The sequence below is a fragment of the Vanellus vanellus genome (genome assembly GCF_965231255.1).
Source record: "Vanellus vanellus genome assembly, chromosome: 11".
Taxonomy (NCBI): domain Eukaryota; kingdom Metazoa; phylum Chordata; class Aves; order Charadriiformes; family Charadriidae; genus Vanellus; species Vanellus vanellus.
In genome coordinates this window covers 22,155,434-22,172,440 of record NC_138916.1, presented here as the reverse complement: position 1 = coordinate 22,172,440, position 17,007 = coordinate 22,155,434, and the positions used below count along the sequence as shown (strand labels likewise).

The 17,007-nt window shown below is 48.7% G+C and overlaps 1 protein-coding gene across 1 annotated transcript in view; it reads left to right on the top strand.

Moving 5' to 3' along the window:
• The window catches only part of IGDCC4 (immunoglobulin superfamily DCC subclass member 4), a gene marked incomplete at its 5' end in the record, with an annotated part of 94,768 nt that overhangs the window by 47,652 nt on the left and 30,109 nt on the right, over positions 1–17,007 (top strand). The window contains one exon of the mRNA XM_082488708.1: positions 1,417–1,550. Coding sequence (XP_082344834.1) covers positions 1,417–1,550 — 134 coding nt within the window. The remainder of the gene's footprint in view (positions 1–1,416; positions 1,551–17,007) is intronic.

Here is a 17,007-nt window from a genome sequence, read left to right as displayed (position 1 = left end):
TATGGTTACTGGAGGAGCTCTGTTAGTTCTGTTTCTTCATCAGCTGTGAAGAGAACAAGAAGTGATGAGCTCAGATTGCAGCAAGTGAGGTCCAGGGTAGATGCTGGACTTGCAACAGGGATATTTGTATCTGGAATAGACTGCTTAGGGCAAGGGAGGTATTGCCATTATGGGAGATTTAGAATAAACGTTTGTAGCAGCAGGTGTGCTGTTGGTGACCATGGCTTGAACACAGGGTGGGTGATCTCTTAAGGTCCTCCTGGTTCCATGACTTGCTCATGGAACTCCTGCTGTCTCAGCACCTGGAAAACCACAGTTTTACTTATCAGATGTACTTATTGGGATCTTTGTGGATGGAAGGACTGGCATTCATGTTTATAATTTGTCTTTGTGCTGTTCCTGCGGAATAGCTGCTATCCCTCCCCTTAGCAATTGCCTTTGAATGTGTCCTCTTCATAATGAAGAGTGATAACCCAGAGCTGCCTGTCAAAGCTCGGCAGCTCTGTTTATAGAGGCTTGCAATTAAAAATGGATCTCATATATAATTAAAAAGGATCACGTAGGCTTTGCGCCTTGCATTCAAGAATAAAGAGGCTGCCATCTAGGAATCCAGGCAGAAAATGGAGATGCTGACAGCCAGCTCCTACTTTTATGCTAATTGCTAATCATCTGCTTTGTTCAGTATAATGTAGCAAGCATTGTGTTCATGTTGTGAGCCATGTAGCTGTTTCACTCCATGGAAGTGTTGCCCAGTAGCACTCCATGGGCAAATGGGGAGGATACTGAATGCCCGGCTGTAAGTTTGTCAGCTTATGAAAGCCAGAAGCTCTTGGAAGAACAAAAGCAATCAACACAACCCAGGAATGGTGCAGCTTCAGGCACTGTGTCCTGGCTGCTTTGGACCATGAAGGTGCAGCTGTTTATCAGTTGGTCCCTTCATATTCTTGAGGTGCAGCAGGAAAAAGATGATGATGAGACTTCCTTGCAATGGTTTTTTTTTCCTTTGACTGCCAAACCTTTGTGAAAAGCAAGTGGTGAAACTGGCCATAGTGTGTGCAAAAGGCACTGGTACACTTGGAGACATCTACAGATCTGTATGTAGAAATGTGCATGTGTGTATGTAATTGTTTTATACTATACAGTTGGTTTGTATTAGCAAAGTCCTGTTGGCCTGGTCTCACAAAATCCTATCCTGTGTTGTGAAGACCCTAGGGTGATGGATAGGTGTGTCCCTGCTGCTTTTTAAGAACCACCAGCTGGGATGCTCAAAGGTTTCTTGGGCCAATTCTGCTGTGGTTACCAGGACCTGCTCATAATAGATTTGCAGGAGAAAAAGAAGGGGTAAAAGGGCTTTGAGTTGATGAATAGCTCAGGTAAGGTGTAGCCTGTCTCATGCTCTTCCTTTTGATCACTCAGGTTTATAACTCTTCCAAATGGTGTCCTCCAAATCGTGGATGTGCGGGAGAGTGACGCTGGGGCTTACCACTGCGTGGCAACCAATGCTGCCCGAAAACGCTACAGCAATGATGCAGTCCTCAGTGTCCTAAAAGGTAAGGTGCAGGCAGGAGTGTGTTGGCCTGGCCACACGTCTGCCACATAGCCATTGCGTGGGATAGCAAGCTGAGCTGCGGTATCGGTGATGATCTCTCCTGCTGGTATGGCTCTGCACAAGGCAGGGTTTGGCCCAAACTTGCAGAGAAAGCGTTTTAATAAAGATTTCTCTTAACTTTTTAAGCGGGATAAGCAAGCTGGGTTAGGAGGGGTTGCCACATGGGAGTCACAGCTGGCTGCTCGGCCAAGCCCCAGGACTAGGCAGCCAAAAATAATAATAATGGGGTTGTTTCTCTCTGCACCAAGGGGTTTTATTTTGCAGGTGGATTGTAACAGCAGGTGGATTTTAATAGCCCTAGACTCCTTTATGCTGTGGGACTCTTAGAAGGGGTCAGGCACCCTGCTTGCACCTTGGGGAAGTGCAGCATTGTTGCGATCTTATCTCCAGTGGTTTTGGATGGCAAGACAAGCGAAGGCTCGCGCAGACAGAGGAAGATGTTTGCCCAAGCTAGCAAGAGAAAAAGTTGGAGGCTAGAGTAGTTGGCAGGGCTGTGTCTACCTTGGGTTGCCGAGCAGCGTCCAGAGGAGGTTAAGCACAGTGACATCCGAGTTGCGTTCTGTGTCTGTATTGCTGGCTCTTTGCTGAGCTGTTGGGTGGGCTCCAGAGACCTTTTTGTGGTATTTGGGAGCAGCCTCAGCTGGGATTTCTTACGGTGACGCAGAGCGTTGGAGCAAGGCTTTGAGTGTGAGCTGTCCTTTGCCTCCCGATCTGGGCCTCAGTCTCCGAGTGCATTTTTCTCTGTAAACCAAGAGTGCAATGGGCAAGTCTGGACATGAGAACGTAGCTGAGAGCGTAGGTGCCATGGGGATCTCCAGACTCCAGCATCCTTCCCAGCACGCCTGGCTGCCTCCCCAGTGTTGTATAATCCCCGTCCTGCAAGCGGGCAAATTCACCAGAGCTGCGAGTCTGGCTGAGCTGTCCCTTCTCTCAGGACAGTGCCCCCCTGCCATGTCTGTTTCCTGTTCTTGCTGACCCCAGTGTATTTTGTAGGCAGCTTTAACCTTGAAAGCTCTGAAATCCTTCCCAGCCCCTTTTGTCTTTGTTTAGGATTGCGTTGCTTGGCATTCTGCTACCAGTGTATTTTCACAGAGATGGCTTTGCTGTTCATCCATCAGCAGGGAGTGTAATTAACTGTGGAGCCTGAGAATACACCTCTGATCAATGGATTGTGTCGTGGAGGTAATCTGTGTGGAATCTGCAGAGAATTTGTGAGGGGCTGAATGCTCTGTGTCTAATTGCCAGCCCCTGCCAGATCCTCTGTGTGCTTAATGAAGCATGGAGGCGAGGGTAGCGTTCGCTATGGGCAGTTCCACACTCCAGAGACAGCTCCCGTGTTGGGTCTGGTTCGCTATTGATAAGTAATATTGATCAAGCTACAAAGGTGAATATGCTGTCCTTGGCATGATAACTCGTTCTGCATGACTGTATCTTGTAAGTCTGTAATGTTTAATCTGCTTTGCAAATGGAGGCAGTGGAAGAGGTTAAATGGGAAGCGTTCCTTCTGGAGCACCAGCCGGCCTGAGCAGATTTCTGCCTGGAGTTCTCACCCAAATCTCGCTTCTGCAGCACCACACCACCCGCTGGCTGCAAAAACAAATATGCGAGGTTGAGTTTTTCACCAGATTGAGCTGATAGTGATGAAAAACATGCCTGTTTAAATCTCTGGGGTTTTTTATAATTGGGGAAAAGTATCTCTGAGACAGATGGGAAACTGCAGTGACCTGTGCAGGCTGCAAACTCCTCCATGAGTGACTGGCATGGTATTGATCCTTTTTTGTTTCAGCACTTCACCATCAGAGGCACATTTTTGGGTGCCTGGACTGGCTTGAGGAGTCTTTTCTCCCTGTTCAGTAGCAGCTGACAGTAGTGGGAGTGACCTGGTCAGGCAGAAATCCTTTGCTGGTTGTAAAAAGTAAAACCAAACTAAACCAAAACAAACAAAAAATCTTGGGGGGGGGACCAAACCAAAACCACGACAACAAAAGAACAATAGTCTGAAATACAGCTATTGAGTTACTTATTTGGAAGTATCAGGGACCAAAGTCCTATGTGTCTGCAGGCAGGAGCAACGAAACTATTTCTTCCCTCCCTACTGATGGCTAGTGAATCGTTCGTGCTGAGGTAAGATGGGAGTCCAGTCTTTCAGTCCCACTGCACTGCCAAGGCCCCTGGGAAAGGTTTGTGCAGTGGTACCTAGTGTCTCCTTACCAGCTGTGCCTGCAGCTTTGGTGTCCCAGTGATGGCACTGGGCAGTGCCATGTGATGATGGCCAAGTCTGTGTGCTCGTGATGGATTTTGGGGCCGTGCTGGTTCTAATGCAAACACTTCACTTGCACTGGGTTGCCAGCACTCATGCCGTGTTCATGCCTCTGCCAGACAACACTGGATGTGAACTAGCTGTGCATAGCAAAAGAATCCGTTTCCCTATAGCTCTTCTGCCCAGTTGTCCTTTTCCTCCCCCCTCTCCCCCTTGTTCCCGATACGATGGCTGGGAATTGTTCCATCTCCCTTATTAAAGGCCTTTTCCCAGTAGAGGCAGCAATTAGCCTGACCCCCTTCTGTCATATTTGCATGGCCTAAACCCCCCAAAGGTGTTGTTTCCCTTGTGACTTCCCCATCACAGGGGGAAGGCTGTGTTGTGTGTTGGTGGCTAAACACATGCTGGCCTTGCACAGACAGGGCAGAGAGTGACGGTGCACGGTGGTGCTGTAAGCGCTGCAGATGTTTCAGCTGTGCAGACTTCATGGTGCAAATTTCCAGACGTTCCCTGGGGAAGCTGCATTTTAAGCTGGACGGGAAGAGAGCAGACGGAGAGTGGGATACAGTCACGCAGCCCTGAAACACAGTCCACTGTCGAAATAGGGATAACTTGGATTTTCCCCTTGGATCTCCACTGTTCCCCAGCGGACGGAGTGCAGGACACATCTGGCAGCTCTGTCCCTTCACCCCTCACCTGGGCAGATGATGAATGAACGCTGCAGCCCTGCAGTGCTCTCTGCCAAAAAGGGCATTAGGAGCTGGCTGCAGGATGCTTTTCCCAGGCGCTTTGACTGTGCGTGCTGCCTTTGTTTGGGATCAGGTCTCGACGTGGCTGTTTCTGTTTCTTGTAGCTCCTTTTTCTGGAAGCAGGCTCTGAAGCCCTGCTCTGAACTTGTATATAAAGAGTCAATTCTCTGTGTGTCCTGGTTGTATTCCCAGGTCCTTGGCATGCACAAGGAAGTGCTGCCATGCTTCATAAAGCGGCTCTCAAAGAAGAGTAGTAGAAAGGCTAGGGGAACGTGTTGTTGTGTGGTCTCAGCAGGTCACCTTGCCTATCACTTCACTTTTCCCCTCCGTGTCATGCACATGCTTGTTCTTTGTGTGTTTTCTTGGGGATAGGGACTATCTCTTGCTATGTGTTTGCCTCATGTCTGGTGCACAGTGGCTTACATCCCTAGTGCAGCACAAATAACCATCGGAGCCAACAAAATGTGGTCCTGGGAGCCAGGACTCTTGGGTTCTCCTGTTGTCTGGGCTACAGAGGAAAATCAGTTCCTTAACACTTTACTTTCTGCCTCTGTAAATAGGGATAATGTAATAGGCTTGGAGTTACCCTCCTAGAAGCGATGGGTCAGTCTGGAGAGGGATTATGGGCATTTCATGCTGGAGGTCTTTCTGCTCAGGTGAGCTGGGCATCACGGTGCACTTGCAGAGGAAGATGCCGATATGTACCTAATTGTGGGTGTGGGGTTTTTCTTCCTTGTGTCCTCTGCACCCTACTACTGATCTGTGCATGCAGAGTAGCTGTGATTGCTGTGACCTGTCACTCTGGTATATGAGTAAAACCTTTTGCCTCACACCAGGCTGAATCAGAATGCACAACAGTCTTTCCCCAGCACCAACAAAACATCTCTGCAGCGATGTTTGTGCAGCAGTCTCAACAGTCATGCTCCACATGATCCTGTGCCTCTGCTGCAATAAATGCAGGAATGGGAAGACCAGATCAAGGCGGTGGGCGTAGGTACATCAGAGCTGAGGCCTGGGCTGAGTGTGCCACTGAAGAATCTTCCAGCAGATGAACATGTCCCCTGTGAGTTGGGATTTAGTACTGTGTTATTAGAGATGACACTGCGAGATTGCCGTTGGCAGAACATCATTTACGTTGACAGTTGTAGCAGCTTGCTGCAGCAGTGTCCCAGGAAATGTATTTTTCAGCCAAATATTTGTATGAGATACGATAACAGGGACAGAGCTTGGAGGCAGCTGAAACACCTTCACGTTTTTTGTTCTTTTGGTGTTTGTATTGCAGTGACTTGCAGGTACCAAGGGAGAGCCTGTCCCTGGGTGCTGGAACCTGGGCGGTTCCTGCTGCAAAGGTCTGTAGGAAAATACAGCTATTGAATGGGATGAGCTTTGGGGATCGAGGGGAAGGTGGTGATGAAGTGAGCAGCACTCGCAGTTGGCCACCACCTCGCAGAAACAGACGTGCTGTTACCACAAGTGGATTTTCAGTCCCTGCATGTGCGAATGACGTGCTGGATGCTGGGTTGGCACTCAGCCTGAGGCCTGACGACACGTGCTGTGCTCCCCTCGCAGCTTTGAACACGGGTACTGTGCAGTCTAGGAACAGGGAAGTTCAAACTCGGGTTAGTGCTGCTCTGATCTCGCCTCCCTGACCTCAGCCAGGCGTCCATCCCATTGTGGGTGGTGCCATTGATGGCAAAGGTCAGTGTTAACCAGAGTGGGGTGATGGTCCTACCTGGTCAGGGGTGGTCTTCCCCCAGCAGGACCCCATGTGGCAGAGGCAGCAGGGTCCTGCATTGTTGTGGGGGCGGAACTGCAGGGAGAGAGCTTCCACAGCCGTGTTTGTGGGCACAGAAGACTGCTAAAGTCTGTACTTCTAGGAGGCAAGGAAATGTGTAGAGAGAGAAAACATGGGGTGGGATAAGGCAGCTGTATTTTTACTGTAAGTAGTTAATTTAACCAGCAAATGTTGCTTCACCTCTGGAGAAGGGGACATCCCAGTTCCAGCCTGCAACTGCCATGTCCCATTCCTTGTGCCTCTTCTGCTGGGCACAGACCTCTGTTGCTTCTCCCTCTCTTCTTTTAGCATCCTGTTTTACTTCACCCTCTGGTCTCCCGCTTTACTAGCAGTTAAGCAGGGAACTGCTCTCCACTTGACATCGCAAAAGCTCAGCCATGAGGACTGTGTTTATGTGTTTCAAAGCTCTGGTTTCCTGGGTGGCAGGTATCTGGAGCTGTTTGCATAATGCATCTGCTGGATTCTGTAAAATGCTCTTGATCCTCCTTTATAGCAGAGAGTGCTAAGCAAACCACGGTAAGTATGAATTCAGAGGATGGCAAGATCAAGGAGGAGATGTACAGCTTGTCTAGCTTAATGCATAGATCTTTAAAGCTAGAAGTGACCTTCTGCCTAACGTGAGCTGTAAACTTTCGCTCCGTCTCCCTTTTACTGAGCCTAGCAATGCTAGTGATTTCAAGCACGTATGGAACAAGATTGAGACCACAGATTTTGGGTGAAACTTGTGAAGGGCTGGTGCAGACAAGCGTCAGGCACCCACCCAAATACACAGCTCTTTCCTTGGCTGGAGTTCGTACGGGGCCAGCGTGCATCGCACCACTCACATCACTGAGGGAAAACTTCTTGTAGCTCAAGTGTCAGCAGCGTGTTCCCAGGAGCCGGAGGGGGAGTTTCAGCTCAGCTGTCTGTGAAGTTCGGTGGGGCTATGATATGCCGTGCTCCTGACAGCTCTAGCAGCCTGTGGTGACAGAGGGTTTGATACAAAATTCAGAGCCCTCACCTCCCATTAGGCAGAACAGCTAAGCCTGGGATTGGCACCGAAGTGAGAGGCAACAGAGGTGTCAAAGATAATAGAGCAGAACAAGGGATGTAAGGCTGGAAATAGGTGAGCTGTTTCCAGGTCCTGAGGCGAAACCGGTCTCTTCCACACACAGCGTTGGCTATGCATGATGTTTGGAGCTGTCAGATATGGCCAGGCTCGTGTGTTACAGGCAACTCTGTCTCCGACTCCTGAAGACTAAGGGTGGCACGATTCAGGGATGGTTTGCGGTCCTCCAGTGTTCTCCACACGCATCTCTTATTAATCCAGATCTGCTGTGCTTTTGAGGCTTCCGGAAATAATAGCTGGTGTTTGGTAAGGCTCGGACTGAAGCAGGGTTTAAGCAGTAGGCTCCATTCACCTCTCCTCTGAGAGTCTTTTGGTGGTGGTATAACCCTGTGGTGCATCAGCGCATCTGCACTGCAGAGATCACACCTGGCCTCTCCTGGAGGGTACTGAACAGGCTGTGCCTGCTCAGTGGGGCTAGAAGGGAGCTAAGAATAGAGATCGTAATTAGGTCAGCAGCTTGCAATGGGCTGCGGGACAGGAAGGTTGATGTGGTTGGGTTCCTGATGGCACTTGTTAATTATTAATCGTATGTGTTACAGCAGAGCCTTAGTACTTCTTTGAGGTCGAGGGGTAGCAGTGCCCTACGGTGCTTACAGCATCCTAACAGCTGGAGTGAAGATGTTGCAAATGTCCAGAGGCATAGCAAAGCTCACAGTCCCATTGCTTTAGACATGGGACAGACATACGGAGAAGGCTTTTCCCTTTTCCCAAAGACCCACTAGTGTCAACAGGCCCGGTGGTGCTAAGGAACAAGAATGGGGTGAGTCAGCCCGGATCATGGGGGAGGCTGAGTCAGGAGCTCAGCCGTGCTGGTCTGAGCCCACACTTGGATGTCTCAGATGCCAGGGATCACTCAGGACATAGCTGGAAGTTTGCCTTCAGTAACTGAGAGATGCTCTTGCCCAACTCTGTTTCCAGTGCAGCTGAGGGGCAATGCCACATGGATTGCGGAAAAGAGTGAGAAGTAGGAAAAGAAGGATGGGATAAGGAGGGGCAGGTGGCGTTACCAAACACCATGTCTTCAGGTACAGCCTTAGACAGATCAGTGCTCTCTGCAGCACTCAGCAAGCGTCCAGCCAAAGGGCTTTGACAGAATCTGGGGATATCACTAATGATCTTTCCCCATGGAAAGCCAGCTTTCCTTCCAGGCTTTTCCTAGAAAAACAGATTTGCATTGTCCTCAGTTAATGCAGATGCATCCATCTGCTTTTAGTTCTTCCTTCCAAGTTGGCAGTCTTTGTTTGCTGCCAGACTGTGTTACTGTAGGCTCCCAGCATGTTGTGTGTTCGAAGCATAGCTTATAGGAAGCATTCTGCGTACCTGGCATCAGGGAGACCACACTACAAGGTGGCTTCCCATAATGTTTCTCTTTTCGAAGCCGTGCATGACAGTAATGTGAACGGCCATCACTGGCAGACGGAATGGGGCAGAGCACAAGCCTGGGTCTAAAAGAAGGGTTGTATCCTTCTGCACAGCCCAGGGCCTCCAGCCTGTTCCCTCTCTGCTCTTGTGATTTGCAAATAGATCTGATGTTGCAAATAAATCTGAATTGCAAATAGATCTGATGAAATAGGTGTCAGCCCCTGGGAAACATCAGCTTCTGAGCAGAAGAAGGAAGTTACTGGAGTGAAATGGCTCCAGTCACTAAGACAAGGTGAGGTGACTGAGTAAGGAAGAGTTTTGGGGCTTGTGACCTGTGAGCCAAAAGGCTCTTCTGTTGACCATATCTCTGTCGCAAGAGGTAACAGAGTATCTTTACCTGCCTTACAGCTTTTTTTTTTCTTGGAGATTTCTCCTGCATCATCCTGGAGGGTGATGTGCTGGCCTAGGAAAATGACAGAGAGAGCTGGTGTAATGATGGTTAAAACGTGGGAATGCTTCTGCTGAATCCCAGAGACTGGAAAATTTAGGTCTCCAGGGCCATTTGGTGTTTACTGATTTGGGGGAGTGTCTGTATTTAAATCTGTGATACTGTGGCTCTTGTTAAAGGTCTTCTGATGCTTTCTGGCTATTACTTTTGCACCTTCACTTCTGTGAATTAGCTATGTTACAAAATCTGAGCAGAAGGAGTCATGGAGATGCTGAGATGTGCTCACAGCAGCACAGTGAGTTAGTGGCAGAGACCAGGGCAAGCTCTCTTTGTCTTGAACCACTGGAGCAGAGCCTTGCCCTGCTGGGAGGCTGGGACATCGTCCGGGCTGATCAGAGCTGAGTCACTGTGCTGGAGCTGCATGGAGGATTGGTGCCCACAGCAGCCAGGCAGGTTGAAGGACTGGACTGGAGCAGCACAGGTTGAATCGAGGATGGGGTCTGGCTCTGCCCTTTGTGCTGCTGAGAACGGCGTGTTGCATATCATCAGTGTTGTCAGCTGTGGCGTAGCATGGTGGTTCCTGTTGCGGCGATAACTTTGCAAAGCATTCTCTTGCAGCCTTCGTCTTTCTCGTCTGTGTTCCTGGCAGCTGCTGGGGAACGGCTGGGGCTTGCAGTGCTTTAAGGGCTCAGCGTGAGTAACATAAACTGTCTGGGTCTTAGGGTTAGGGCAGGGAGACTGCTCTGCCATTCCCCAAACTGCTGCAGAGACACTTGGGTACCTCTGCTCCTTTCTTCACTTCTTTTTTTTTATTGGCTTCTCATCTGATCTAGAGGCTTAAATGCTACTGTACACTGAGTGACTTTCCTTCCAGAAGTTTGTTTGCACTAAGATCTGTGAAAAGGTGCTAAGAATGGTTAAAGGCTTATTAATTAATAGCTATTATCTAAAATGGTGACATTATCAATGATGCTCTAACACAGTCCTTCTGATATGTCTCAGTGTCCACTGTGCCCTAAGCTTGGGTTTCCTATTGCCTCTGCTACATTCCAGCTTGTGGTCTGCTGCTTCTGCCTCCCAGAAACTTTGTGATATGTCTTCAGGCTTCTTGAGGATTCAGGTGGTGGCCTGAGGTCTCCAACCCTTTGGCTAACTTGGGCCTGCAGCGGAAAACCAGGAGAGCCCTAATTCTCGTACGAAGCAGCAGCTCTCTGTGCAGTGGGGCTACAGGGCTGCATAGCTGCGGCTGTCAGCACAGCACCTCCTGTTTATTTTGCCTAGTTCCTGCTCGGAGTGGTGCAAATGTAGGGGCTTCCAAGTGCTTGCTGGGGAAGCGAGCAGGAATTCGTTGTGCAGTCTGGCTGGCTCCTGTCCCTTTTGGCGTGATGAAGAGCAGTTCCAAATGCATGTACGCAAACAGAGAGCCAATGTTGACAGCTTCACAGGAGGTGGAATGGTGGGCAAAGCACACTCCGACTGCTTTGCAGCAGAACTAAACATTCCCTGGACATGTAAAACTCCATATCCTGAAGGATCAAGGGTTTGGGGTGGGGGAGGAGCCCCCTAAAAATCCAAGGCAGTTTCTGGAAACCTGCCACTGCTTCGCCTCTTTCTGGGCTTCTGGTTACATATAGTTCAGGGTGCCAACTTGTGGCTGAGCTAGTACATTAAAGGATTTAATTTCTGAGCTGAAATCTGTCAGCTGTATAAAGGAGTCAAGGGGAATGAAAGAGGACTGCCTGATGGCCCCTCTGCCTGTCTGGATTGGGATCCGTGTGCTCCCCAGGCTTCCAGCCACAGGACACAGGGCTGGGGAAAATGTTTAACAGGCTGTTTCTCAAGCCAAGTGAAAAGCAGCTCCTAGAGCAGCTCCTTCTGCCACAGTCGGCATGTAATATGCTCTGTGGAGACCCCAGAAGCTATGGCAGGTGCTGGTCTGAGGACTGTGTCCAGGTAGTAAAAGAATACTCCTCATCCAAACTCATTAATCTCTCTCCTTTTTTTTTTTTTTTTTTAATTTTGAAAATCATATAAGTGTATTTCATCTATTAAATTCTCCATTTTGCTTGTACATATATGCAGACATTAAAGGAGCAGGTTTTGTGCCTGCTCTTAGAAGCGTAGGTTGCACTGTATATTTTGGGATCTGTTTGCTGACTTCTCTGTTGGGGAATTTGTGATAGTAGTTTGAGATACAAGTGGTTTATGTGGAGGTCTCTTATTGGCGCTAAGAAAGTGATTGAACTTCTTTGTTTTCATCATTTATGCACGTTTATTTGTATGCTGCTTTAAAGATGACAAAGGATGTGTAGCTGCTCTGCTGCAGCACTAACTTAGTAAGTAGGAAGAGAGACTGTCACCATTCCAAAACATGGAGGTAAATTCGTCCCTGTTCAGCTTTTCAATTAAATGTTTGCATTGACAAATACATAACCACTTACAAAATGTTTTGAGGATGTGAGGTAAAAAGACAATACAAAACTGATTTACCGAGCTCATTTATATTATTGAGCAGAAAAAATCTGCTATGCCAATACAGTGTCACTTTTGCAATAAAAGCCGAGTTCATTTTCAGCCTCCCTTCCAAGACAATTCGTGCGCTTACCCAGGCACACTGGTGCTGTCAGAGTGCACTATGACAACTATTGCGGTCCCAGTACCCAAGCATTGGCAGTGCTGGAGTTTCTGCTGGGGCACACATCTAAAAGCTGCTGCAAGGTTTGTGAACCAAAGGCTGATCCTCTGCAGAGGAGGAGTTTTCGATGCTGAGAACCATCAAAGCAGTACCAAATGTTTGGTGAACTGAGCCCGTAATCTTGTAACCAAAAGTCATCCCTCCCCAGCTTCGGTGATGGAGGAAAACAGAACTTGAATCCAAACTGCCACAGGGACTGGTATAGCAAAGGTGGGAGAAAAACAAAGAAAAAAAGCAAGTGGTAACTTTTGGAAAGGATGTGTCATTGCAAGAGCTGTGTTTGGGGAGAAGAGGAGGCAGCGTTTTACTTGGGATACTCTGGGGAGGCCTGAATTGTAGGGTGTCGGAAGGGCAGCACTAAACATCTCTAGCCATTTCTGAATATCACCAGTGCCAGTCCTTTCTTGGCTATTTTGCTTTCCTGTTTGCAAAGCTGTACGCGGCTGTGATCAGAGAACAGTTAGAAGAGAAGAAATGCTTGTTGCTAAGCATGCTCAGGTTTGAGATCTGACATTGTTTATATTGCCCCCAAAGCAGATGTGACAAAGTGTTAGGATATGGTTAGACAGGCCGTCCTGCCTAGAGATTTTACATGCTAGTTATCTCCTGTCCTGGGTCTAGCCCAGAAGTAGAAATAAATTGTACATAAATTTCCAGGAAAGTGTAAAGGGAGGCGGAAGGCATTTGTGGAGGATGTTTTTTCTCCTCTGTGGTTGCTGTCAGCTTTCTCCCTGAACAGTCCAGGAGGTCTGTGAGTTGTCTGAGAAAAGGTTGAGAGCTAGGGAGTGGGAGTAGGACATGCTCTGCAAACACAGCGCCTGCATTTTTGAAGGTGTGTGCTTTTTCAATGGGTAATTTGCTCCTTTATTGTCTGCAGAATAACAGCAGTGACAGCATTGACTTTCTCTAATGAACAGCTGCTCAGTGCTAGAATCTATTCCCAGAGGAGGCTCACAGGGATGAATAAAGTTTCATGCTCCTCCTCCAGAGAGGGTGAGAAAGTTCACAGAACAGAAGATTGTTGCTTGATTGTTGGATATCTCCAAATCTCGAACTGCTGACAGCTGAGAGCTGAATGTGTCACCATGCAAGTCATGTTTAACCTTCCAGCACTCTCACTGAGGCAGGGTGTTTATGGAGTCAGGAGAAAGGTGTTACTTCCTGTCCAAAAAGTCATCCTCTTGTCACTGCAAATGACTGTCACAAATTGGCTGAACAAAAACCATTTTCCTCCTGTTGCACTGCCTGAATTCTTTGCTGATACTGTGCATAACAAGAGCAGGGAGGTGGGAGAGGATAGCTGATGAATTTTGAATGCATTAGAAGCAGACTCAAGTTGTAAACTCTTGGAGTTTGAAATCACTTGTGTATGTTATAACTCAAGCTATAACTTCAAATAAACATTTTGTGCTTTGTCCCAAGCAGCTCCCTGTGGTGCCTCCCTTCACATCCCTGCTCACAGCTCCTCTTTGCTTTGAAACGATACAGATTGGGTTTTTAGAGGTTAGGCAGCCTGTGTGCTGTCTGTCTGGCGTGCCCACTTGCTGTCTCAAGGTGCCCTGCGCTCCCCTCCCCACCTCCTTTTGGTGTTATACTACACTTGATGGTAAGCGATTTGTTTTATTTCCTCTGTGCCTGCCCATCACCTGGCCCTGGAACCCACCTCCAGATGCTGAGAGATGCTTGTGAGAGCAATGGCACGAAAAAGTGGAGCACCCAAATTTGGCCTCACTTTCCTGTCTCACGATAGGAAAGTGGAAAAGCTCATAAACTGAGAAGTCTGCTGTAGTAAGTCTTTCATAAACAATAAAAGCTGGGGGAATATTTGGAAATATTTCTGCAGATTATCAGTAAGCTTTCTCTCTTGCTCTGTGCTCTTTTGCACCCTTACTGTCTCCCTGTGCAAACACAGGCATGCACACGGGTGGACGAACTGTGCAGGAAAAGAGCCTTCATCTCTATCTCTTTTCAGGGCCCAGAAGATTTCTCTCAGTCCTAGTGCACTACTCAGAGTCATTCCAGAGCTGTGTTTGACACTCTATGGGCGTTTTTTCAGTAAAAGAGGGTAAAATTGATCGGTCTGATTCAGAAGGGCAAAAAATCCACAAATGCCACGAGTGATGCCAATTTTTGATATGAATTCACAGGTTGTGCCTTGGGCTGTGCAAAACTTTTCCTAGAGCAGCTTTGCTACTTGGAGAGACAAAACAAAGCGGGGGGGCTGGGGGAGAAATCTCAAAGCCCAAGTTTTAAATAGCAGCACTGTGAAAGCTTTTAGTACCGCAGAATGGACAGCGTGGCGCAGGTGCAGTCAGTGACCTGTTTTGTTCAGGCAGAGGAAGATGTCTTGGAAACTGCAGCTCTTTTTTCCTTTGGTTCTAACAATATTCCCTCTTGACCTGAAATTATTTTAATGGCAGCGGAGACAAAAAACTCACGGTTTTACTCTTTGATGTATGCTGGAATCCCCTATGTGGAGGTTTTCCTGGTTAGTTTAGTGCTGTTCTTGGGAACTCTTCAAACCAAACGAAACCGTAGCAGTTAACCTGTGATCCATCCTATCCAACCAGTCTATTGAGACAGCAGGAAGAAAACATACTCTAAAAGGGGGATCATTTTAAAGAGAAGCTTGACTTGTAGACTCCCTCTGACAGACCCACAGTGAAATACAAAGCTGGAGAGAAATTCGTTTGTGTGTGCAAGAGGTGGATGGGGCATTCATCCATGCACACACCCAGGAATGTACTGGGAAAGCAGGCAGAACTGTTTGGTTTTGTAATATAATTTCAAAAATAATCAGCGACACATAGATGTGGTGTCTGGGCTAATATGTTTTCCCAGTAGTTTTTCTAGGCTGAAACCAGAGTTTTGGCTGAGGGAGAAGGAAGCAGAAATAGATGTTTCAGCTACAGATCCCTGTGGCTGGTACCGCTCTTGGTTGTCAGAGGGACCTTGAGTTTGACTGTCAGGAAGCCCTGATATCAGCTCTCTTTCTACCTTCTACAGAGTAAGTATGGAGCTGATAAGTAGCTGATTGTCAGCCCTTGGGATCGCCAGGCCTGGTTCCTGCTGGCTGGTTACCTGGCCATCAGCGAGCTCCTTGCTCTTTCCTTTCCAGCGCACCCAGGGTGCAGGACGGGCAGTGCCAGAGGGAAGGGCAGCCTGTGGTGCTGCTGTGGGACTGTTCAGGGTGAGGGTGGTGAAGCATTTCGTTGGTCTTTCCCCAGCCAGGAGAAATGCAAGGCGCCAAGGAAAGGTGACGCTATAGCCTGTGCCTTTACAGCAGCGCTTCACAGTGGCTCTGCTAAACCAGGAGCTTGCAGAGCTGGGCTGGTGGCTCCTGGGGCCATTTTGGAGTGAGGGTTTGTGCAGCTCGTAAAATCCCTCTCCTAGTGACTGGCAGCACTACAAGGCAGCTGTTGAGGGACCGAGTGATGTAGGACAAGTGCCTTCACATGAAGTTTTTATAACCTGTAAGGTGCCTTTGCCTGCCAGCACCTGGGGCCATGCACCTGAATGCAACAGACGGGCGTTTAAGTCGGGTTTGAGGAGCTTTCTGTCTTCCTCTGCCCTAAGCTTGGTGCAGAAAGCTGCTTGGAAATCTGGCACGGAATGTATTGCCATCTGGCTAGTGTTATTTTTTTTTACTCTAGGTTTATTTTTTCCCCCAGCGCTACAGAAAAGAACAGCTTTATGCACACAGACGCATTTCAGCCATGTCTCAGGCAGCCGGTAGTGTTGGGTAAAGAAGCTCACTCCCGTGGCAGGCTGGAAGTCTGTCCCCGTATACTCCTGCTCCCAGGACCTGGGGTGTAGGCTGCTGCCCTGTTCATTTCCATCAAAAGCTGCCGTGGCCCCACGATGGGTGATGGGTCTCCAGGGTGGGCAGTTGAGGCTTGCTGAGCCCCGCACAGGGTGAGCGGAGCCTGAGCCTGTGGTCTGTGGAGAGGTGTTACCATGTCCAGCCCTGCTACGAGTCCCTCAGCAGAGAGCTACTCCTCACCTGGCTCCTTTGCACCTCTTTCCCAACTCACTCTTAAAACCATCCTCATCACGACTTGTTGGGTTCTCCAGTGTCTTCCCAGCGCTGTGGCCTTCCCTGTAATGGCTGCTATAAAAGCCCTTTCCTTTGCTTCTGGTGCTTTCTTAGGTGTTTCCTTCCAAATCCTGCCTGGAAAGCGCCTTCTCCTTGTTCTTTCTCCGGTGTTGCCTCGTCACTGTCTACCGTATCGGGTGGAGAAAGGGTAGAGGCCTCACATTAGCGATGTGCTGGGCAGCCTCACCCATCCAGCTGGAGTCCCTGCACTCAGTTGATTTGCAGGACTGATGACTACTTGTGGATTTTAGTGCTTTGCTGAACTGGAGCTGGATTCAAAAGAAAGCTGCTTGTTCCAAAGAGCCTTGCATTTCTCTAATCCTTCAGCTTACGTGGCTGTTGTGGAAGCTCTCATGCCTGTTTTTGCATTTTCTGTCTCAGTAGTTCTCAACCCTAGCCTTGATGCTGTAGTTAGGAGCAGCCAGGACTTTGATCTGTTTGTCAATGAGGCCTCTGAATCCATAGCCTGATGTGGTTTCTTCTTGTCTCTGTTCTGTCCCCCAGCTTGTTCTGCTGCAGCTGGACATGATGGCTGCGAGGCTGAAAGTGTCTGTAGGCATGAACGATGTGAACCACTAACGTACGTGAGTGTAGCAAAGCCCTGGCCAGCCGGCACCGTGCTGTAAGCACCAAAGAGGATTGTATGTGCCTGTACCCACCAGGCCCTCTGTGCAGCATACTTGTTCCACTGGAAGGAGGATGGCTGGCTTGGCTTTTGCTTCATGCCCCATGGCAACTTTTATTTGCTGGTGTTTGTCCAGGGCTGGGGTTGCATTTTAGCGTGGTCCAGCCGTTGCCCCAGGTAGGGGACTGCAGGCGCTCCTTGGTCTCTGCTTCCATCTGCTGGACATGCACTGGCTCCTGCTCTCCTGTTTTCCCTTGGTG